At 34.2% G+C, this 24,769-nt stretch overlaps 1 protein-coding gene across 8 annotated transcripts in view; it reads right to left on the bottom strand.

The window, feature by feature from the left end:
- Nucleotides 1–24,769, bottom strand: part of BIRC6 (baculoviral IAP repeat containing 6) — a 213,342-nt gene that overhangs the window by 92,969 nt on the left and 95,604 nt on the right. For 6 of the 8 annotated variants that reach the window (XR_009739323.1, XM_061432030.1, XM_061432029.1 and 3 more), the window contains 15 exons: nt 24,542–24,679; nt 23,034–23,161; nt 21,038–21,169; nt 20,004–20,219; nt 19,041–19,224; nt 18,265–18,420; nt 16,363–16,496; nt 15,585–15,738; nt 13,065–13,181; nt 10,982–11,136; nt 10,358–10,484; nt 7,727–7,837; nt 6,351–6,484; nt 3,379–3,506; nt 601–1,163 (listed from right to left, as the gene is read on the bottom strand). Coding sequence is in view for 7 of the 8 variants with exons in the window: in XM_061432030.1 (XP_061288014.1) it covers nt 601–1,163; nt 3,379–3,506; nt 6,351–6,484; nt 7,727–7,837; nt 10,358–10,484; nt 10,982–11,136; nt 13,065–13,181; nt 15,585–15,738; nt 16,363–16,496; nt 18,265–18,420; nt 19,041–19,224; nt 20,004–20,219; nt 21,038–21,169; nt 23,034–23,161; nt 24,542–24,679 (2,577 nt within the window). In the remaining variant the exon portion in view is untranslated. The remainder of the gene's footprint in view (nt 1–600; nt 1,164–3,378; nt 3,507–6,350; nt 6,485–7,726; nt 7,838–10,357; nt 10,485–10,981; nt 11,137–13,064; nt 13,182–15,584; nt 15,739–16,362; nt 16,497–18,264; nt 18,421–19,040; nt 19,225–20,003; nt 20,220–21,037; nt 21,170–23,033; nt 23,162–24,541; nt 24,680–24,769) is intronic. The other 2 variants (XM_061432032.1, XM_061432034.1) reach the window with 1 other exon arrangement.

Genomic DNA, 24,769 nt, shown 5'->3' with positions numbered 1-24,769 from the left:
TTAATCAAAAAGACAATAGTTTTTTTTCCCCTTACATGAAGGAAGAAATACTAATAAGCAAAATTACATCAGGAATGGATTTTGATACAATTTACTGAAACTTAATTAGTGTAAAATAATTAACATATTAGCTTTCAAAGAAGTAGAAAAGAAACAATATATAAATTTTACATCGATGTGTCATTGAAACTGTTACAACTTGAACAAAAATTTATACTTCACCTTATAAGAAACTGTAAGTAAATAAAATCTACTCATTCCCTAATACAAAATCTGATGTCTAATTCTTCACCTTTAAAACGTTAGAGATATATGACTATAAATTATGGTGCCTAGCTTACAAAACTGCTTCCTTTTCTTAATTTAATTCCATACAGGTTATTTTCTTAGTATTTTCAAATTTAAAAAAATTTCACACTTAAAAATTTTCAACTGATGTATGCCACTCTAAGTTTTAACTAATAACAATCAGTCAGGCTAAGATGTTTACAATAAAGTAACACTGTATTGTACAGTAAAAAGAAAATGAATTCATACATTGCTAAAGGAAAGAGATACAGTACTAGAAACAGGTTTAAGATTTATGTTCTCAATACGTACCAATTATCATCGCCATGGCACTGCTATTACACAGGCCCAGAGCAGACAAAATCTGGCTCATAATCTGCTGGTTGGCTAACACTAAGTCAGCGACATACGCAGGCGGTCCTTGAATACTACTAGTGCTTCCATTACCATCTTTGCCTCCTGAAACTTTTTCTTCATCTGAAACACTGTCTGTCGTATTGGTGGTCACAGGCACTCTTGCACTGTATTCCCTATTGCCCGAAAGAGGCAGCTGAACTAAAATGTTAACCAGTTTTAGCAAATCAAACATGAGTTGATCTCTTGTCATTTCACCACAAACTGCTTTTGCATCACCTGGACGAATGAGGTTGGCAAAGAGTCCCCCAAAGCATGCTCGAGCACCCACTGAGCTATCTGATCCACTTCGAGACATGACTTTGTCTGAGCAAGTGATATAGTGGTGCACTAAGAAAGTGACAGACTCTATCACAGCAGAAATAGTACTAACGGAAACAACTTCAAAATTCTGCTCCAAAGTGAATTCTAACAGCTTTACTTGGGCATCAAGAGGTCCTTGGCCTGTCTGGAAGGCACCCCTGCAGAAAAAGGGAGAGGATTAAAAATTAACCCATTTTAAATTGTTTGAAAGAGGTAACCACCAGAAAACAAGAAAGCTAGACAATAACTAAACTCCTGGTATTCACTATTTCACTTTGCAGCAGAGTTTCCCACTCTTCCGGCGTCCTTCTTGTTCTTACCTCCATTTTATCATATAAAATAAAAAATAAATTTCCTTCCAAATAGAAAACTGAAGAACAAGTAAATCTAAGAGGTGATTTTTAAGCCACAGACTAAAATAATTATATATCACAAGGCACTCCTCATAATGAATGAGCTCTGTATTATTAGAACCTCAAATGTTGTTAAACATTTCTTACTAATCTTGATTTTCATAAATTAGGATTCAACCAATTCACTCTTAACACATCAAACTGAATGCTCTCAAGTTCTGCTTATGCTTAAGATATAGAAAGCTGGAAAGATCATTGTCCCCCCAACTTAACAATTAAAAAAAAAAAGCCAAATTAACTCTAAAGTCATAACTTTTCTTGAACCCATCAGAGAGCTGAGGTCAAAGCTTTTCTTGAACCCATCAGAGAGCTGAGAGTACCAAAAAGACTTAAATCTATGAAAAGATAGGCATCTCCAGGAGGTGGAATATGAGCATTGGGTTTCCTGTGGCAGAACTTGGGAAGTCAAGATGCTGGCAACATACATAAGTTTAAGAAGAATTCAGCTAAAATATTTAACAAACTGTTACTCCAGGTATGTAAGGGTGGCAACACTAAGCCCTGAGAATTCACATTCATTCATAGGCACCCTCCCTTCAACGTCCCCCACACATACGCTGCCCTGGGCATCCATTCTATCTGGCTGTTCCTGAGTTTTATACTTTATATAAACTGAAAAATGTAAGTAAAATGTTTTTCCTGAATTCTACGAGTCTTTATAGCAAATTACTGAACCAGAAGAGGGATTGTGAGAACTCTTGAAGTTGTAATGAAATCATACAACAAAATTTCAGTTTCATGTTTTCCAATTACATGTATGCATATCATAATATCACATTTTTGGGTTTTGTGAATCTACTCCTTCCCACACTTATGCTTCATCATTGCACAAACACTATGAACAAGTTGAACTACAACCACATTAGTATTTTAAAGAAGCTATACAGAAGGAAGAAAACACAAAGGAGGATAGTACTCTGAGATAAAATTTTCTGCCACTATGAAAACGTATCTCCATATAAATTTTTTGCATTAATTTTTATATTAGGTTTAAGGCATTCTGCTATGGATCTATTTAAAATAACTATTATTATGAATAAATTATTAATGTATACTATTTAAATCAACTATTAATTTTAATATTTTACTTTATTAATTATTTTATCATATTATAAACCATACCTTTTTCTGACTTCCAATTTTGAAACTAACTGTGAAAGTGTGATGTACTCTCCACGTTATTTTAATCATTTTCAAATATACCTTAAAATATTTTAAAACTTCACTGGCACTTCCACAATGAAATTAAATAATAAAGATAGCCAACAGCATTTTTAACTTCTTCCTGATATTAATGGGAACTTTTAAAATAAACATAATAGAGTCTGGTTTGTTCATGTTTTTTTTGTAATTTTAAATAAGATGATACAATAATATTTCATTAAAAGTTTTTCTCAGAAAGCAACATTGGCTTTTATGAAGTATCTCATAGTATGCTGAAACGATTCATAAATATGATATATAGTATATGATATTGAAGTATTCATGGATTTTAAGAATCAACCCATTATGGTCACAGTTTATTCTTTTTAATCTATTGCTTGACTTCGGTAATAAATTTTATTTAGGATTTTGATACGAGATTAATATTTTTCTTTTTTAAGATATCTTTATCAAGTAGGTTTCAAATAAAATTACTAGTAGCTTTAATTCCTTACCTTTATTCTAGAATAATTTAAAGAGCTTCAGGTAAATTTCAGGTAGAAGGTTTATAACTACTAATCTATGAACCCATTAGTCCATTAACAATAGAAGAAGCTTAGGATCTGGGAGAGCCATAATGAAAAGAAAACAATCAGGAAACATATCAATAAATCTTTCCCTCTTAATTCTTGATATCATCCTGCTTGTCTATCCCCAGATAAACTCCCAACAAATGATAAGAGAAACTTTATTTGGAGGATTACCTATTGCTTCTATTAATACATCAGGAATATATGTTAATGACATTGAAATTTACCTTTCTGTTGAAAGTATATGAATTAGCTTGAGCAAAAATTCACTGAATATCTGAGGACATGTTGAAGAAAGATGCACTTGCAATCGGGTAAGAAATTCTTGCATAGCTTGCGTAGCTGTTGGACCAACCTGAAGAAAAATGTAATTCTACTGAAAACTGCTTAGTGATTCCATTTACTGAATTATTCATTTAAAAGTATCAAGTGTTAAGAGCCATATGGTTGAAACTTCTCATTTGAAAAACAAGATAATATGAAACCAACTAAGCTTTTAGGTCCTGATATGTTTCAAATTGAAAATTACAGATTCTATGGTCAATATTTTTCCATTACGTCAGACTTATTTGGTTCAATATAGAAAAAGACTCACCTAAATTACACAAAAAATATCTCTACAATGCTTTCAAAAGCACAAAAACTGTGATTTTTCACAATCTTAATTATCCCATTTCAACAGACAGGCTAAGTGATCCACAAAAGGTCATGCTTCTGATGACTACAAGAGCAAATACTAAAATGAATGGAGGGAAAAAACTCTCCAAACAAGAACCATAGAGATAAAAATAAACCTGTAGCAATCTGCAAAAGAAAAATAAAAAGCTTTTCAAACTTCTATCTCTTCAATGAAAAAAAAACTATAGTGAGAGCTACACCAAGTACCCTGAACTATGTGTTAGAATGTTATAATCATAAACCCTACAGGAGTTTTGGAAAAACAAAATGCAATGTAGTTCTCAAAACCCTTTTAGACAAACTTCATTTCTAATTCTGAGCATAAAAATTTTAACATTCATAACGAAACTACCTATTATAAACCAAAATATCTGTGGAAAGCATGATCTTGAATAACTTTTATTCTGCCTTTAAAGAAGAAAGTGGGGGGAGAGGAAACACACTATTTTATACAGTGGTATGCTCCCTGACACGTAGGCTCTACCATGAACCAGCTGCATAATTGTTGGCAATGCAGATAGTGCATGTTTTCTCATATGTAAAATAAAGAAGCTGGAATCAGTGATTTCAGGAATTCTCACATTCCATTCATGCAATCTTTATGTATAATAATCACTTGATAACATGCCTCTGTCCCCCCCATCAAAACTCTGAGCCAATCAAATTACAAATAGTCTTTTCTTTTTTTATCTTTTTCTTTCACTTATTTTATGATGATCTACAAAATTAAGGTCTATTCTGTAGTATGACAGTACTGACTAAATGCACCCAACAGAATTTAAGCTCCAAGAATGGCAGAGTCTCGTTTACTACATAAATCTCTAGCACCCGGAACAGCACAGATCTTACACATAGGTAAGCACAGAGCTAAGAAATAAAAGATAACCTTGCAAAACATTTATGAATAATCCATAGAAAGATACTATGAACAGTGAATACATTTTATTTGAAAAGAAATTTATAATGAAGGAAAAATAATTTTTAAAGCAGTACAACAAAAGCTTGAAAGTGAAAGTGAAGTCGCTCAGTTGTCTGACTCTCTGTGACCCCATGGACTGTAGCCTCCCAGGATCCTCCGTCCATGGGATTTTCCAGGCACGAGTACTGGAGTGGGTTCCCATTTCCTTCTCCAGGAGATCTTCCCAACCCAGGGATTAAACCCAGGTCTCCAGTATTGTAGGCAGACGCTTTACCGTCTGAGCCAATTGATATAAAAGAAATATCTGTGGTTAGACTAAAAAAGCTTGTAAGTTCTGATATATCTTTTTTTTCTGAATTAACAAAAGCAGTATTTATCTTTTTCCTTTCGGGTTTGAGATGTAATTGACACACAGGACTGTGTAAGTTTGAAATGTACAGAATAATGATTTGACTTACAGACACAATGAAATGATTACCACAGTAAGTTTAGAGAACATCCATCTCATATAGATACAAAATAAAAGAAAAACATTTTTTCTATATAAATCTCAAGATTTACTCTCTCAGCCAACTTTCATATATAATATACAGAAATGTAAATTACATTTATCTTGCTGTACATTACATCCCTAGTACTTCCCTGTTTTATAACTGGAAGATTTTGCCTTCTGGTTACCTTCATCCAATTCCCCCAACCCCTACCTCTGATCTCTTCTTCTATGAGTCTGTTTTTGAAGTGAAATTCACCTACAACACTATTTAGATCCTGCTGTACAACAGTGATTTGATATTTCTATACATTTCAAAACCATCACCACAGTAAATCTAGTTACCGCCTGTCATCATAAAGATATTGCCTTGTTATTGACAATATGCCCCACGCAGTACATTTTATCCTGGTGATTCTTTTGTTTTGTACCTGGAAATTTGTACCTCTCAATTCCTCTCACCCATTTCTCTCATCTTTCCCACTCCCCAACCCCAATCTCCCATTCAGGCAACCACCTGTTTGTTCCCTATATCTATGACTCTATTCACTTTTATTACCTTTGTTCATTTGTTATGCTTTTTGAGGTTCCACACATAAATAAACTCAAAGCATTTGTTTTTCTGTTTTTTGCACTTAGCATTATACTGTTTAGGTCCATCCATGTCAATTTTTTGTTTTTTTGTTGAACAAAATATTTAATATTATAAAAGAATTAAGTTAGGTGACTTCTCAAATCTTGACTGTAGAGGTCATTAAACACAATACATTATTTTAAAAATATTTTTAAACTCCCATAGTTTTGAAATGCTTTCCTAACATTTAAGTATTTGTTTAGAAAGTTTCACAAATAATACAATATAACACCAAAAATGCATCTCTGCATAAAAATCAAGTAATTCCAAGAGAAAATGTACTACCTGCTATATTGTTTAAGTACAGCTATTATTATTATAAATAATTCAAAACATTTTATTACATTTATACATAAAAAGCCATCATTTAATACCTTAGCAATAAAAATTTTACATATTTAGGTACACTTAAAATTTCTTTTACAAATAAGTTTACTATATAATCTAAGCCTATGTCTGGATTTCAAAAATCATATACCTGTGGACTGTGCTGATTTGTTCCATGTGGACTTGTGCCAGAAAGAAACTTCACTAAAACATGAATCAGGTTTGCATCTGAAACCAGCAGATGGGCAGTACTCTCCTGAGTTCCAATGGCACTACTGGAACCAGCTATAAAGCATTAAAAAAAAGTTTTCAACAAACAGTCTGAAACAATGGAACTGCAGTATTTAAAACATCTCTTGGTTTCAAAGAAAATTCATATATTCCTGGTAGTTACTAAAAACAATCTAAATCTCTACTGTACTGACTGAGCCTCACTATTTTCCTCTACCATAGATCTCTTGCCTCCTTTCTGGCAGTGAAAAACGTCTAGTTTAATGTATATCTTATTCAGTATACAGACAAGTCGAAAAGAAATAACTAAATGTTTACTGTCCTTTTGGTCAGCCTATTCTTAGTAATCACTGTCCCTTTCTAGAAATAAAGATTTATTTTTCCGATAAAGTTTAACCCAGCTTTTGAAGATAAACTGAGGCAAAATTTATTCATTTTAGCATGTCAGCTACTGTTAAGATATATACTGACAATACAACAGTTTTTTGAAGTGAACAAAATACTCGAGTCAAATCTATCGTCAGTATCATATAGAAAGTGAAAGTCTTAGTGGTTTAGTGTGCTGGAATCTTTGCGAGCCCATGGACTGTAGCCTGCCAGGCTTCTCTGTCTGTGGGATTTTCCCAGCAAGAATACTGGAGTGGGTAGCCATTCCCTTCTCCAGGGGATCTTCCTGACATAGGGATTACATTGGGTCTCCTGAATTTCAGGCAGATTTTTTTACCGTCTGACCACCAGGGAAGTTTTGTTCTTAAAAGGTTCAAAAATTAATTTTACTATCTTAACTTAAACAGGAAATAAAGAAGTGGCGTAAAGAAAGTAGGAAACTATTAGGAGTTTAGAATCTGAGAAGAAACAATTCGATTCCATGAAAACAGATTTTAGATGTGAAAAGCACAAACTGAGATATCTAGTCATATATGTTCATGAATATATTAATGAATAAACCATTTTAAGTGCTAAGTTACTCTAAAAAGAATAAATAACCAGCACAAGACACAGGCTAACATTAAATACTTGATTTTGTACTCTAAAAGTAATCGATTTTTAAAAGTAAAAGTTTTTAGGAGGTAAAAATATAACTTAAACTTGTAATTATAGATACACGGGCGTATATAATCAAAGGAAAGGAGCACAAAGGACAAGACACATTAAGAAGAAGCTTAACAGCCACAGTCAAATAAGAAGTTCAATCATTTCCACAACCATTTCACTTCTTGGAAGCATCTTTTTAAGAACCTGATAGCAAGGGGAAAAAAGTGTATGTCAGAGATATAAAGGAATGTCTGAACTTACGATTAAGCTGCATGTTTGTCATGAGAGTTAGACTATGAAGCACAAGGCACCATGTCCGGAGCAGCGTATTGGGATACCAGGCTAACACCGTGAGAAAGCTGGTTATTGAGGCTATGTGGAAAAGAGAAAGGAGAAATTTTCACTCAGACATGGCAAATGTTTACTAAGAATTGAAACAAAGAAAATTTAAAACCATGACATTATTTTCAAAATCAATTCACTAGTGTCCTCAAAACATAAATAAGAGTTTCCCATTAAATATAACTAAAGCATTAGAGTCAACAACATTTTATGTCTAAGTCTAAAGCTCATTCCATGACAAATAACATGTCATCCTTTCCAAACTACAGGCTATATATAACTTGTGTTTTACTGCTGCTGCTGCTGCTAACTCACTTCAGTCATGTCCGACTCTGTGCGACCCCATAGACGGCAGCCCACCAGGCTCCCCCATCCCTGGGATTCTCCAAGCAAGAACACTGGAGTGGGTTGCCATTTCCTTCTCCAATGCATGAAAGTGAAAAGTGAAAGTGAAGTCGCTCAGTCGTGTGCAAGAGTACTGGAGTGGGGTGCCATTGCCTTCTCCGTGTGTTTTACTAAATATCCTCATATTCTGCAAAATCAAAAACTGAAAATAGGGCATCCTAGAAAGACAGGGGTGGAGCAGACCATTCAAAATCAATGCAACTTCCCAGAAAAAGCACAAAATAAAACAATAACTAAGTCTCCTATAAGGCCTACATAAGAAGCATGTGTGGCAGGTGGAGAACGAAAAAAGGTATTAAAAATAAGCAAACATAATATAGAGCACTTAATCGTGCCCTTAAAACACCGAGTAAAATGGCTGATTCCAGAACCCAGGCAGGAAACATACATAGTCTGCAACACCTATCATACTAAAACCTAAAAAAGACGCTGTGTATTTCACAAAAAACAAAACCAAAACAATCTAAAAAGAAAACATCTTATTGACTACAAACAGCATAATTTCAGCATCAACAAACAATGATTATGACAGAAACATAAATATTTTTAAATCATGAATTTATATTTACTAAAGAAACTAAGTGGTCTAGATTATAGACTACTTGTGAACCAATTAACTTTAAAATTTAATTTTAAAATACAAAAAATTTACAACACTTTTTCTGCCTCCATTATACAAACTGTACATCCAAAGGGTGACATGATAGTACATTAAAGTAAGTTTCTCTTTATGGAAGTATTGATATTTCAAGATAAATTAAAAAAGGAATAACAAAATTAGACTATTTTCATTTTGAAACTTCCTGTGAATGGCTAGTAATTCTAGGCATTAATCATCATTGCCTACCAACAACACAAAAACAAACAACCTATGAAACTGCCTTTAAATAACAAAACAAAAAATCAGATTAAGCTCCATGTCTAACTACCAAACAACCATTTTTTGACCAAAAAAACTCTGTAAAGGAATGGGAAAAAAAAAAGACATAGGAGGAATTTTAAAACATAATTAAAATGTCCAGACCCTCTACAGATTCCATCTCAAATAAACAAAAAGTTTTGTTAACAGCTTAGACAAATGGAAATTTGAATACTGACCAAATATCTGATGACAGTAAGAAATAATTAATACTTCTTACCCAGTAAAAAATAATTAATACTTCTTTCCCTTGTTTATGTTTAATGTTTTTCACAATAATAAAGTTTAAAAAAGGGATGGGAGCAAAATTAATAACAATAATCATTAATACAGTGAAACACACGGAAACCTAATAATTAAAGTAGGGCTGGCTCCTATAGAGACAATGTATATATGAGCAGGACCAGGAGACAGCACAGATGTCACTAAGGCTGAGACAGGCCAAATGAGGGCCATGTGTGATGCACATCTCCAGAGAGAAAGCACCAGGAATAAATAATTTTTACTTTTCTTTAAACAGATTCCTGTAACCAGAGCTGAAACCGAGTAGTTCTACTCCTATTAAAGGATATTATTCAAGTCCTGCAATTCCCACATTTCTGCATTTCTCAAGAAAAGAACAAAATGAATGAACCCAACTTCTATAAAAAAATTGACATCCTTCTCCAATCTACTAATTCTCTAGAGCTACTGCACATTTTAAAAAACACCAGTTGCAAAAGAATAGCTTATGGGACTTCCCCATGGTTAAGAATCCTCCTTGCAATGCAGAGGACGAGAGTTGGATGCCTTGTAGGGGAACTAAGATCCCACTTGCCTCAGAGGAACTAAGCCACGTGCCTCAACTAGAGAGTCCGTGCACTGCAGCAAACGATGCACAAGACGCAACAAAGGCACACAATGAAGACGCTGTGTGCCACAACTAAGACCCAATAACTGACCTGACACAGCCAAATGAATGAAGAAAAAAAAAAGGAGAGCTTATGAACAAGACAATACTTTAAGGAAATACAATGTAAAGACTAACCAAACACTGTAGAGTTTATGTCTGTGTTACACACAGACATAATACAGATTGTACAGTTTTCTGTCCTCTTTCCTGCTAATTAATAAGTTAGTATATTTAAAAAGGTTTTTTTTGTTTTACTAAAACAGTACAACCATGATAAAGATTATTAACCTAATCATTTTCCTATGTTAATGACTTTTCTGCAAATAAATCTTACCTTGATTTAATGTAATGACAGGTATTCGATTAGCATTATATAAAAAAATGTCTGCTCCATTTTCTTTGTTTCCAGATGAACTAGAATTCAGACTCAATGTGAGCCACAGCTGGAGAAGTGATTCCAACTGAAAAACAATGAAAATTGACAGAAAGAAAATGTACCCATGATATTATGAAATACCATGTAAACAAAAAACTTATGTATGAATCCTTACAATTATGAGTAAATAATCTGTCAATTAAATACTATTTTTGCTTACTTCAATTCAGGTGAAGCGCAAACATCTTAAAAATCTAGATCAAATGAAATTTAACTGAATTAAAATTTATAATTTACCAAATACAAATGTTTTACTAAATTAAAAGAGGTGACTCAAGTCTTTAAATACAGGTGTGTGTATAATATGCAGTTAGAACTAAAGAAGTAAAGTTTAAAATCATAAAAATAATAAATAACCTATCACTGATGAACTGTGGTTAATTAAAATACCTCTAAGCTTTTTCCATCTGAGTGTGACAAAGAAATCATCCCTATCTGATTGAGACTGATCTTTCCAGTTATTTCATCTTTTCCAGGCCAGCAATAACGTCTAAAAACACACCATTTCTCCTGAAGTCATACCTGAACATGATGGACTTGAAGCATGGAAAAAAGTTTGTTGAAACAAACATTTAACATTGGGACAGATGATAACTGTACAATAAGCTGGTTGGACTGGTTTGCTGCTTGTAAGCCCCCTAGAAGTGAATCATCCGTTCCGGTGGGAGACTGTGATACTGAAAATTAAACACAATTGTGATTTTATCACAAAGTAGCAGGAGAAATGTTAACTAGCTATTAATATGTACAGTTAAGTGAAGGTTTTTTTTTTTTAATTAAAATTGCATTTTTTTTTTAATGATTCAGCATTACATTGTTTGAGAACATGGTTTTACAACATTACTTGAAAGTTCAAAAGAAAAATCACCACAATGAGAAGCTCCCTAATTCACGGCACTTGTCCACCAAAGGGAAAGAATCTTACTCTCTAGCAATTTCTATCTGCAATTTTCTCCTAATTAATAAGAGGGAGGAAAAAAGGAAAAGAAAGAAGACCCTTGCCTATTTCTTGAGAAGATGGCTTTAGAACAATCTAGACTCTAATCCATTGATTCTCAACCTTGAATGACACATTAAAATTGTCAGGGAACTATTGAAAAGTTCTGATGAGAGGATACACACACCAAACTAACTGAGTATAGATTCATGGTGAGCAAAGAAATAAAAGGATGCTAAGAGAACTTTCTCATATATTTAGAAAGTTTTATACTAAATGAGGAACGTAAGTTTTGGGCAGAAGAATAATCAAAAGATAGACTATATCAAGAAGCAGAACATTACACCAATTCTTAGGTTTTTCTATTTTTTCTGTGCTTCCTAAGACAAGAAAAAATGAAAAATGCAAACCAAAAGAATTCAACTTTACATAGGAAGATCTGAAAACCCAAATTTCTCTATTGAAATGAATTGTGAACTCTCCTTCAAAAGACATGACGTGCTTCCTAGGTTCTAACTAGTATCCCTATACTTTTATTCATCACCATGTCCCACCACATTTTCATTTTTCTTGACCTAAGAAAAGTAAAAACATCACCATCTCCCTAGCACAGCTCTATCTTAAGGCAGACAGGCTGCTCTCTTAACTGTACTCACATGACATAAGGGGATCTACTGAAGTCTAGCACAACATCAACAGTCAGCAAACCTTGTCCTTTGGCCAAATATGGCAGGCCACCAGACTCTGTAACATGGCTTTCTTAATAGCCATAGCTATTCATTTAGGTATATTTTGTCTACAGCTGCTTAAGTCACAGTAGAGCTGCAAAACACAATGCACAGCCCCAGAGAGCCTAAAATGTTTACTATCTGGTCATTCACTATAAAAAGTTTTTCTTCTTTTGCTATAGATAATTAGGTAGTAAGTCGTCTCAATTCTGTAGTTCAATCAGCCCCACTTGGCTGTCATCATGATATGTCTTTCATCTTCTTTCGTATGTCCTCAAGGAAGATAAAGATGTTACTATCAAGAAACCCACTTTATCATAAATTTGGATATAATGCGACAAATTCCTAGGCAGCTAGCTATACAGGCTTCCCAAAAATGTCATTAACCTCACACTACCACAAATAGCAAAACATGACTCAAGTTTTTGGACTGAACTTAAGACCACTACATGGAGGTGTTCTGTTCCCCTTCCACCCTCTGAATTCATTAATCTTCTGTCTTATCTCTCAACTTGCTACTAAATTAGCAAGGGAGGATTTAAAAATCTGTCACTGGTAGTTCCCTGGTGGTGCAGTGGATAAGAATCTGCCTGGCAATGCAGGAGACACGAGTTCAATCTCTGGCCCAGGAAGAATCCACGCGCCATGGAGCAACAAAGCCCGTGTGCCACAACTACTGAGCCTGCGCTCTAGAGCCTGAGAGCCGCAACTACTGAAGCCTGCATGCCTAGAGCCTACGCTCCACAACAAGAGAAGCCCACGACAGCAAAAAAGAGTAGCTGCTGGTCACCGCAACTACAGAAAGCCCTTGTAAAGCAACAAAGACTCAGTGCAGCCAAAAATAATGTTTTAAAAAATCCACTGTTACTGAGTACATCTGACGATAATCAAGAGATAAACTGTTAAGTATAATACTCTAAGAGTGGTGACTTTTACATACATGTAGGAGATGTATTTGTTAATGCCTGTAAAATGGAATCTGCTTCCAGGGTAGACATCATTTTCAACATAAGTTCTGCTTGTTGTTCAAGTCCAACTTCTAGGCGAGCATCTAGGGCTACAAAAAACAATTAAAAAACAAAAGCTATTTAATAATTATTATTCATGTCCTACTTCCTACAACAAAATGTTGACATCTGAGCCCCAGACAGGGTGAGGAATGCATCTTCCCATCAGAGCAACCTGGCACGGGCACCAGAGGAACAGCAGCTAACAGTACCTGGGCAAAGGAGGCTAGAGACAGGACAGTGGCAATATAAAGAGAGGCAGCCCAGGTAAGGGAAGCAAGGACGGTGGAAGCAAGTGTATTAAAGAGAAGGAGAATCAGGCACCTCACTATCAAGAGAAAAGAGAAATATGAACAAAGGAAAAATGAAGGCTATGGAGTTAGATTGCAGTTAGATTAACTGATGTATCAGTGTGAACTTGCGGCATGCTAGATAGACAAACAAATACAGAAATAAATATAAACACAAATGTATGTACACATTCCCTAGATCTGTCCACCAAGAGACCATGGAAACAGCCCCAAATTAGCAACAAGTATATCTAGTACTCAAACCTTGAATTCTTCCACTAAAAGGTTTTGAAATATTTTTTTTGTTCATGAAGTGGCTAACTCTCAGTCTGGAAAAGGGAAAGTAAATGATGAGCTTGGGGCATCTAACAAGATGCCAAAAAAAGGGAAATCTTCAAAGAAAGATGAGGACATGTCAAAAAAAAAAAAACAGAGACCAGTTTAAAGGAGATATCACTGGTCAAATCGGGGCAATTTGAATATCAAAATAAATAATGATATGTGAATTTACCTAATGCATAGAACTATACACTTAAAAATGGTTAAAATGGAAAACTTTATGTTCTCTATATTTTAAAACAAATAAATAATGGTAATAAATTATAACACACTGAATAAAAAAAGGAAACCACTCGTCTATTCAAAAAATAACAAGTTTCCAAGTATTCTTCTGTCACTCCAATCAAAATTTTTTTTGCAAAAGGGAAAAGAATAATTTTTCACTGGAAAATTTTGATAAACATCTTTTATCAAGTATTGGACTGAAGAGCACCCGCAGTGACCCAAATTAAAATCATGAGCCACCTAATAGGATGCAGTAAGAAAACCCTGACACTACAGTTTCCTACTACTACTGCCAAAGTCACACAACCAGAATCCAATCATGAGGAAATAGCATACAAACCCCAACTGAGGGAAATTCTACCAAATAACTGGCCTATAATCTTCAAAAGCATCAAGATCATGAAAGTCACCTCTGAAAAAGTGTGGCAAACTGAATAACACTGAAGAGATATGGTAATTATAGTTCACCCATGAAAAATACACTTTTCTGTGTATTTTGAACTGCACAAGTCAACTTACACGGATTTTTTCAATAAACATATACTACACAATCCACAGTTGGCTGAATGCATGGATGTAAAAGGCTTCCCAGGTGGCACTGGTGGTAAAGAACCTGCCTGCCAATGCAGGAGACATAAGACATGCAGGTTTGATCCCTGGATTGGGAAGATTCCCTAAAGGAGGGCATAGCAACCCACTCCAGTATTCTTGCCTGGAGAATCCCCATGGGCAAAGGAGACTGGCTGGCTACAGCCATTAAGGTCGCACAGAGTCAGACACAACTCAAATGACTTAACACACACATGCAAAACTTTGGAGAGAAAGAACCAACTGTAAAGTTACACACAGACTTTCAACTGTGTGGGAGTGGGCCCCTCTGCTCCCTTATTACTTGAGGGTCAACTGTAAAATGCAACGTACAATTTAGTACTGGATCATTTTCCATAAAGGACATTATTTACACACAACTGTTAAAACTTGAATGGAGTCTTAAAGTTAGTACTAATGTTAATTTCCTGATTTTGATGGAATGTGCTTCCTGATGTAGAAGAAATGTCCTGCTTTGTAAAACAAAATAAAATAGAAAACTATCAGATTAACAACTTACTCCCAAATGGGTCAGGATAAAGCTGTTCTCTGTATTATACTTGTAACTTTTCAGTAAATGTTTGGATGATTCAGAATTTAAGAAAATATTTCATTGAAAAAAGAAAGTTATATACTCTGTGACTAGAAGAGTACAAAAATAATACTCAACGTGATTCCGTTCTGCTTACAAATAAATGTAAATTTACTATTATAAGAACAATAAAAATAAAGTACAATAACAATAAAAATAATTAAAGCCACTGGCAAACTCACACAACTCACAAGTATATTTTGCTAAGTGTTATTCTGAGAAACAAAAGATGGACCATAAATAGAAATGCTTCCAAACTGACCAACACACAGCTCTGAGTGTCAGTCACTCTCAAGGCAGCCCTGCAATAATAAACTCTCTCAGCATACTTTCAGGATCAAATTTTCAGGAGACCAAGAATACACAAACTGAGAACTTGTTTTAAGAATAGCTTGTCTTAATAACAGTGCCTCACTTACCCTGAGACACTGAAACACTAACTGTCTGTGATCCATTCTTCTCTGCATTTGCTGGTGGCTTTGCTACAGGAATTCCAAGACCTCCAATGTACGGGTTGTAATTGTAGGTGCCATAATCAGCACCCCAATAGTCATACCATGTACTGCTTATTGGCTTAAAAAAATAGAAAAAACTGTGGTTTATTTTTGACTCTTTACTAAGAATAACATATTATTTACACCACCTTAACTCAAACAGGGCTACAAAGTAAACATTTCCCCTTACCCTTTACATTTTTAAAACATAAATTTAATGATCTATAGGAATGGTTCAGAATATTCCATTGTATCCCCAAGTCTAAAAAGACCGTATTTATTAGAATCTAGCATCTTAATCTCTTACAAACAAAATAAACTAAAATAAAGTATTAGAATTGTATCTCCTTTAGAAAAAGTAGCAGCTAGTAAAGACATAGATTCTGCAATGAACTCAACCTGGATGACCTTAAATGCTGCTTGAAATGTCAATACTCCATAACCATACCTCCTATGTTTATTAATGGTTCTTATTAACATTTAAGGTAATATTAGCAGCTATATTAAAAAATGATATAAGTTCTCCTTATAACATTCCAATAGTATCATAAAAAAATCTACTATAGTGTCTAGAGTATTTTAATTTTGAGCAAACTAAATAATGGATTACATTAAGTGTATACTTTCGTCTTTTAAGTAATCAATAAACCAGAAGTATAAGATGAAAGATTTTAATTGCAAAGAATATTCTAGTGGATCATACCTTAAAGACTTTGGCTGCAAGAGGATCCTTTTCCAAATCAATATCTAAAGGATCAATGTCAACTTCCATTAGATCCTGAAGTAGCTCAAGGTCAATTTCTTTATCTTTTTCCAAAGAGGAAAGAGGAGGTGCACCTTCAAGTAATTTAAAGTGATTTTTTTGGTGGAGTATATAAAATTTACCCAATATACTACTGCTTTTAAATACAAAGCAATTACATTTACTTAAATATAAAATGTTTCTGATATAGAAGTCTCTAAATTTTTATACTTGACAATTAAGCATAAGTAAGTATGCAAACACATCACCCTATAACACACACAATTAAAAACACTAGTACAATAGTATGTAACTTCCTAGGGGAAAAGACCACAGGATTAGTCCTTGTTGAATCAAATTACATAAACTTTGCTATTAAAAATAATCATTAACCATTTCTAGAATGAATAATTATTGTTCATTTTATTGCCTCCAATATATAATTCATAAATTACACCTAATAGTTAGGGAAAGAAAACCCATTATTAAAGTGAAATGTAAAGTTTTAAGAACACTGCTCTTCACCTTATTTTTCTATCATGAATTAGAAACTATTTTGCTCTCAGATGACTCCAAATGCTTGACCAGCCTTTTACGCCTTCCAACCTTTATCTTCCTTTCTTTCTCACTCTTTTTTATTCAACATATATTTATATAATGTCAAGAAAACATCAGCCTGCATTAGGGTTTGAGTATATGAAGATCAATAAAACACATCTCTACCTTCCAATAAATTAACAAGGGTTTAGAGGTGAGCGTACACAACAGAAATTAAACCAAATACAGCATGGTAGCTGCTACTGGAGACAATCAAGGAAGTAGGTAGCACCAACAGCAGTCTCCAACAAAGCTGGTGGTGATGGGAAAAGCTTCTTGGAGGAGGGTAGCTGTTTGTGAATCTCAGACAAGAAGTTCACTATGCAAACTAGAGAAGAAAATCTCCTCCAGGTAAAGGGACTATCAGACAGAAAGGAAAAAATCATGAGAGAATCTAAGATTAAGTAATGAAACAAATGAAATGACTGTAGCATCGCAATATATGTTAATAAATTAAACAGTCTTAAAAAGTAGGGAGTACACCACAAAGGTTTGCACATGCTAAGACGCACATTATAGTTTTGACAAGGCAGAAAACAAAGAAAAAGACAAGAGCCATTAACCTTGCTGTCTTCACCACTGTGTATTTTAAACTGCTTTCTAGCTTGTAATTCCTTCCACAGAGCCAAGTAAGACTGTATCAAAATAACATGGACACTGTGAAAGGATACCGTTTTATTAGAAAAAGCATGCAGAGGGCTTCCCCCGTGGCTCTGTGGTAAAGAACGCGCCTCTCCAATGCAGGAGACAGGAGATGATTCTGGGTCAGGGAAGACCACACCTGCCGTGGAACAACTAACCCTGTTTGCCACCACAGCTGAGCCTGTGATCTAGAGCCCAGAAACTGAAGCTACTGAGCCATGTGCTGCAACTACTGAAGCCTGTGCACCTAGAGCCAGTGCTCTGCAACGAGAGAGACACCACAAGGAGAAGCCCACACACACACTGAGGAGAAGCCCGCACGCCGCAGTGAGGAGTAGCCCACACCACAGTAGGGGCAGCCCCCGCTCACCGAAACTAGGGAAAGGCCCACACAGCGATGAAGAACCAGCACAGGCATAAATAAATAAGTAAAAATTGTTTTTTAAAAAAAGCATGCAGAAAATCAAAGTAAAACCTGTTTATCAGAAAAATACTGATATGGTTACTAAGGCCAAAGACTTACTATAAAAATTTTACACTTCATTAATATTCTTAATTTTGAAATTTAAGTTCACATTTTTAAAGAGCTAAGGATATGTTTAGTTACAAATGCAAAGGATGTACCTGTCATATCATGTGTCAAAGGTTCATCGATAGTTTCCAGCAGCTGAACTGAAGACTGCTGCAGGGAGTCGTCCGAGTCACCGGCTGTTGCACCTACATCATCACTCACTGGTCCTTCCTCCATGGCTTCTGCAGCTACTGGAGCCAGCAATTCTCCTGCAGGTGAGAATATCATCACCTTAACTGTTTTAGTAATTAGTAAACAGACACCCAAAACATATTTTTTTCATCTAGTATAGAGAATAGCATGTACACTATACCAATCATAAAAGATTCTGAGGCAAATGAGTCCTTATCTATACAAGGAAATGCTAGGGCCTTCCACTGCATTAACTTCAAATGCTAACTAGTAAAAACATAAAATGTGTGCCTTATGAACAAGGAGTTATTACCATCACTTTAAATATATTAACTCACTTATTCATCAAAATAACAATAGAGATGTTTTTATTATCTTATTTTACAGATGAAAAAAACTGAGGAACAGGGAGTACCTTCCTCAAACGCACCAAGAGAACTTGGAAGCAGCCCACTGCTGGTATTAATAAGGAAGCAGACTAGCTCCCGTATCCCTGCACTTTATAACCTAATTCCTCCATAAACACTTGCATTTATCACAGGTGTCAACATAATTTAACACAGAAGTAATTTGAAAGGGCTGCTACTGCTGAGATGAGACATTTTACACTTTTGAGGGGCACAGTTTCCTTTAATGATTAGTCAAGCATCGACAAGCTCATTTCGATATACCTTATTAAAAATAAATCCTAACAAACCTGCTAAAATATCCTGTAGCATACAAGTTAAGGAATATTGAGCCCAAGCACCACCCCAAGATATATCTCCTCTATTGAAGTCAGTTCCAACCAAAAGTAATAGCAGTCTTTCCAGCTGGGGTTCATTCACAATCTCACATAGATGTATGGTTGGCCTCGTGGCATTCGCAATGCGTGCAAGAACCTGTAATACATTTTATAAAATCATACACTTAAGTAGCTATTACATGTTTTCTCCAAAAATAAAGCACTGAAGTAACTTTTCAATGAGATATGCTTTTGATATCAAAATAACTGTTTGACATGAAATGCCAAAGAAATGTAATTTCATGGATTAAATGTTAAAATCCAGGTAAAAAAAATCTGAGTTGAAAAGTTCAATTTCTACAAACAATGAATATGCTACAGGAAAGCCTTCAGGGCATTAATACAGACTTCACTGCTATAACTTGACACTCATTTGTAGATCACCTATCTTAAAAGAAAAACAGTAGGCTGTACACACATATCCAAGGCTTCCCTTGTGGCTCAGCATTTAAAGAATCGCCTGCAATGCGGGAGACCTGGGTTTGATTCCTGGGTTGGGAAGATCCTCTGGAGAAGGGAAAGGCTACCCACACTCCAGTATTCTGGCCTGGAGAATCCTATGGACTGTATAGTCCCTGTGGTCACAAAGAGTCAGACACGACTGAGCGACTTTCACTTCACTTCACACTATTTACATTTCAAGTCTACATTAATCTAGTTTTAACTAGATCAAAAATGTATAATAGGTCTCATAAAAATAAGTGCCCAAGTATTTCTAAAATCTTTCAAGGCACATTAAAAAAAACTAAACCGTATAAAAGGAAAACCAAAGCACTTTTATTTCTCTTAAAACTCAATTTAAAACTATTTTTTTCTTCATTCTTTTTCTTATTCTCTAAGCCTGTAATTATAAATTAGGCCTATTACTTTACTTACCTTACAAACAAACAATAAGAGATCTGCATGGCATGTAAAATCCATAGAGAGGAGAAACAGGACAAGTTTCTGGACTACTGAAATACAACGTTCATGGGCCAGAGTAAATGGAAGTGGTTCTATCTCTGGACTTTCTTTTGTTGTTGTAACTTCTGTGTCTAAATTAGAACGAGACCACTCTGCTGTCCGACGAAGCCGAATTAAATCCTTAAAGTGCTATAAACAGAAATTTACAATATTTAAATCAATGTTTATTGAATGAAAATTCTTTCAATATGAGTTTATTTCTGAGATGAAAATATACACTTAGAAAACACAACTTCTAAAGAACAAGATTTTTAGGCAAACCATAAGCTTCAAAAAGTCCTGACAATATATACCTCTGTCTATTTTAGAATAATGCATCAGATATCAAATAGAATTTCAGAAAGGAGGAATTCTACAAAAAGGCTCTATTAGGGCAAATTTATTATTTTAAATATTACCAAAACACCCTAAACATAATCTTAAAAGGTGAATGGTAAAGAAACCTATACATACAAAGTATAGAGTATTAATTCATTTCAAATTTTGCTGGAATAATTGTAATCTCATATCTATAGAAACACAATATGCAAACTTGGTTGCTATTGAAACACTATCCCCCAAGTTGAAAAAACGTCATTATTTTTTAAAAAAACTTAATTTAAAAATCACTGAATTTTAATTTTCACTTAGAATGGACACATTAGGAAAACCGTACACATCCTGAATCCTTTTATCATCAATTTACTGGAACACAATCCACTTTAAAGAAAATACGCTACAAAAATACTTTAAGTCCACATTAACCATGTATTTCCTTGACTTAAAGGAAATACTTCTTTCCCCCCAAAGAAGTACATAGGATAGATTTTTCTGCTGATAAGCAGAATAACATAAAACTTCCTGATCATTATTAAAGATATTTAACTATTCAAATAATTTAAAATATTAATACTAAACGGAAGAGTAACTTTTCTAAGATAATTATGTTAAAAAAAGAAAGATCATACCTTTGAGGTAGCCTGCTTTAATTTTGCTTGTTCTACCAGAAGTTTATATGATGATCCTTTGTTACTCTGTATTTTTTCTTTTTCCATCTGTTCCACCAAAGCCTTCTGTTTTGCTTTTAATAAGTTAAGTTGCTTTAAAGAAAATGTTAATCTTATAGTTAGCAATGTTAAAAACAACAAAATAAGTTATTGTACTTCTCAGAATCCATATGGCAAACTAATGAAACAAGTAAGTTTCTGTGAAGTCTAGTTTTAACTATATTGATTTATTAAAAAATCACCTATAAAATCCAAATAAAAGATCTCCCCATTCTGTAATTAAGAAGTAACCAATTTCTTATCCATGGAAGAAGAGAAATAAGTGGAATACTTTTTTTATGTAAGCTTCTAATGAGACTGACTGATGGAATGTTTTTAAATAGAGGAAAAGAATTATTTTTAAATATACTAGGAAAATATTTTTACTGTACAAGAGTCCTAGCTTGGCTTTTATGGAAATCTCCTTCAAGAGTAGTATATTTTTTTGTATGTCTATGATTCTTATTAATTAAAAATTTTATTATAACTATACATTCACATGCAGTTATAAAAAATAATGCAGATCCCTTTTACACTTTACCCAATTTTGCCTAACCCATTTTGCCTAACAACAGTAAAATATTACGACAGAGTAATGACATTATTACAATTCACCTAAGTTATTCAGATTTCAATGATGTGAAAAAGCTTCACATCATTTTTCTTGCAAAAGGGCCAACGGTTGCTCATAGTGGAAAAACTCAGAAATAAGTAATTTAGTGCTAAGTCATGCTTTTTAAAAAACCCAAAGCTTTCACAAACTTTCAGAGCATACATGTTTTCATATAAATTCTCATTTCATCTTAAATTAGCTTCCCTGGTGGCTCAGAGAGTACAGAGTCTGACTGGAGAGCGGGAGACCCAGGTTAGATTCCTGGGTCGGGAAGATCCCCTGGAGAAAGAAATGGCAACCCCACTCCAGTATTCTTGCCTGAAAAATCCCATGGATGGAGGAGCCTGTCGGGCTACAGTCCATGGGGTCGCAAAGAGTCAGACACTACTGAACAACTTCACTTTCTTTTTCTTTCATCTTAAATCAATTATACAAATATTTTTAAGAGACATATAAGGCTCTATACTGGATATTAAATATACAGTATATATTTCTATATATACTATAAGACAGAGAGAAAGATGCATTTATAATAAAGTAGTGGCGTATAAGAATCTGACATCAGCTATAAACTCAGGTTAACAAAAGAATCTCAACAGGAGAATACAATAAATATAATGAAAGGCAAAATACAGGATACATGGGGATATTTTATGGGATCCTAATTTAGAAATCAGGGAAGATCTCCTTTAGAAAGTGAATATGAACTAATTTCTGAAAAGTAAGTTCAATTATCCAAGCAAAATAGAAAACTAAATGTTTGGCAGGGGGAGAGGAAGGGATGGGGGAATAAGCACATATTAAAATAAATCTTGGATGAGAAGACTGGTTGCAGGTGGTCCAGGAACTCAAATTCAATATGGCTAGGCCAAAATTCAAACCTAAAAGTTAGACAGGCAGATGATAGATATGCTAAAGCCATATTAAGGAGTTTTACCATCAGTCAAAGATCACCTGGAAACCACTAACAATTTAGAGGTGGAGTGATATGATCAGGTATGTATCTAAAAGAACCCTCTGGGGCAGCATGAAAAATGAACTGGATTGAGAAAACAAAGGCAGACATGTCTTCTGACTAGGCAACTGATGGCTGCACTTAGAATAGTAGTATCAGAAATGTGAGGAGGTAGACAGCTTAAAAGAACTTGGCAAAAATCTGTGAACTATGTACTGCTGGCATCTTACAAACAAACTCCATCTCAAAAGTGTCAAATAATTTCCCTAAATTAAGTAGTTCATAAGGTCTGATGGGAAGTCTATCTCATACAATGTCTCAAATACAAGCAAAAAAATATCGAAAGTTACCTGTTTATGATGAACTAGCTGCTTTCTTATTTTTCTGGAATATAATCTATCAAGGCTACTGCTGCCTTTGGAAGACCGACTTATGTTCTGGGTGTGCAGATTATTGTTAATGAAACTCCACTGGTTACCTACAGAGCAATGAAAAGTTGTATTAATAATTATGATAAATGTGATTTTAAAGTACTACTCATACCCAGAAAATATAAAATGATAAATGTGTTAATCACAAGAAAGCGGTTTTTGAAAAAAATTAAGGAAACCATCGTAAAGAAACTGCTAAGAACATGTGATCTTATAAAAGTTAACCTAGACCCTAAATGACTTTAAGACCAGGGTTCTCTGTGCTTTCAATCTTTCCATTAAGGTAACAGTCTACTTTTTCCACAACTGTTTAAAATTAATCTTTGTACAATACCACTTTGATAAAGTCATTCAAATGTAACAATAACAAAATGCTCACTATTGCCTATTTCAAACTCTATGCTTTTATGCAGGTATCAAAAAAAAGGATACTTAAAAATCTGATTTAATGACTGCGAAAATAAGACTGAATAGTTAAAAAACCATGCTGCATAGCTCTACATCTTCTCATTCTGGAATGTGTCCAGACTATTCCATACTGGTCATTCTGTTCACTTCAGGCTTAATCCCACTTGTCACCAATCCTCAATGATTTTTTTCATATCTGCTTAACCTAATAACAGCTTTTTCTGTTCTCTTATTATCCTTTTGTCAAGTCATTCAAATTCTTCAGGCCTTAAAAAAATGTCTTCCACCAATGTGTTTTCATAATACCTGAATGCTATGAATAAAACTAAGGCTTCACATACTATCTGTTATATTCCAACTTTACACACAGTTGCATTTGTGTCTTACTTCTACAGTCTATAACTGAGTAGTGACCTATAGATATTAATATACAGCACAGTTTAAAAAAAAAAATCCTTGTGCATGAAAAGAATTCCCCGCCCTATTCTCAAACAATGTGTCATAAACAACCGATTTACATATAAAACATCTAAACAGCCCTTTAATAGTATAATCCTAATAATTTTTTAAAATTCCTAATTTTATGGAAATTCTTGTCTGTATTTACATATGATATGTAGCTGCTTCATAAAGTCTTGTTAACTTGGAAAACAAGAAGAAAATAATTTATCTTACACTTTGATTTTCTTTCATTTAAAAAATTTTCTGTGCTTCAAGCTTATGGAGATTACAACTCACAAAAATCTAGGAATTTCTGTATCTTGGCATAAATGTCATTTGCAGTTAATAGAAACATTTTATAACAGTAAATGGAATGACATACTAAATACCATAAAACTACAATAACCCTTCACAGACTTCCTTCTCATTAACTTCACTTATATATATGTTATTCCTGGTAAAGGTAACGAATATCTTACATATATTACATATAGCTGGACTCTCCAGGCCAAAGTCAGTTCTGGAAAAATTGCATATTCATTCAAAATCCCCACCAGATTATTATAAACGTCTGATACCTGTCATAAACCTCTCCCTGTCTTTACCATTCAAAGGTTTCTTTGCAGCTGCTGCTTCATCTTCCACAGTTGCCACATAATCCAGCAACCTGGACACGAGCATAACAACCCAACTGATCATGGGGATATCTAGTACTCCTGTACAGAAATGAAAGGGGGAGAAACAGTCATGTGACCCTAAGAATCCTAATGAAGTCTGGTAAAATAATTATAAAATTAAGATATTTT

The sequence above is a fragment of the Bos javanicus genome, chromosome 11 (genome assembly GCF_032452875.1).
Source record: "Bos javanicus breed banteng chromosome 11, ARS-OSU_banteng_1.0, whole genome shotgun sequence".
Classification (NCBI taxonomy): Eukaryota; Metazoa; Chordata; class Mammalia; order Artiodactyla; family Bovidae; genus Bos; species Bos javanicus.
This window is presented reverse-complemented; position numbering and strand designations above follow the sequence as displayed.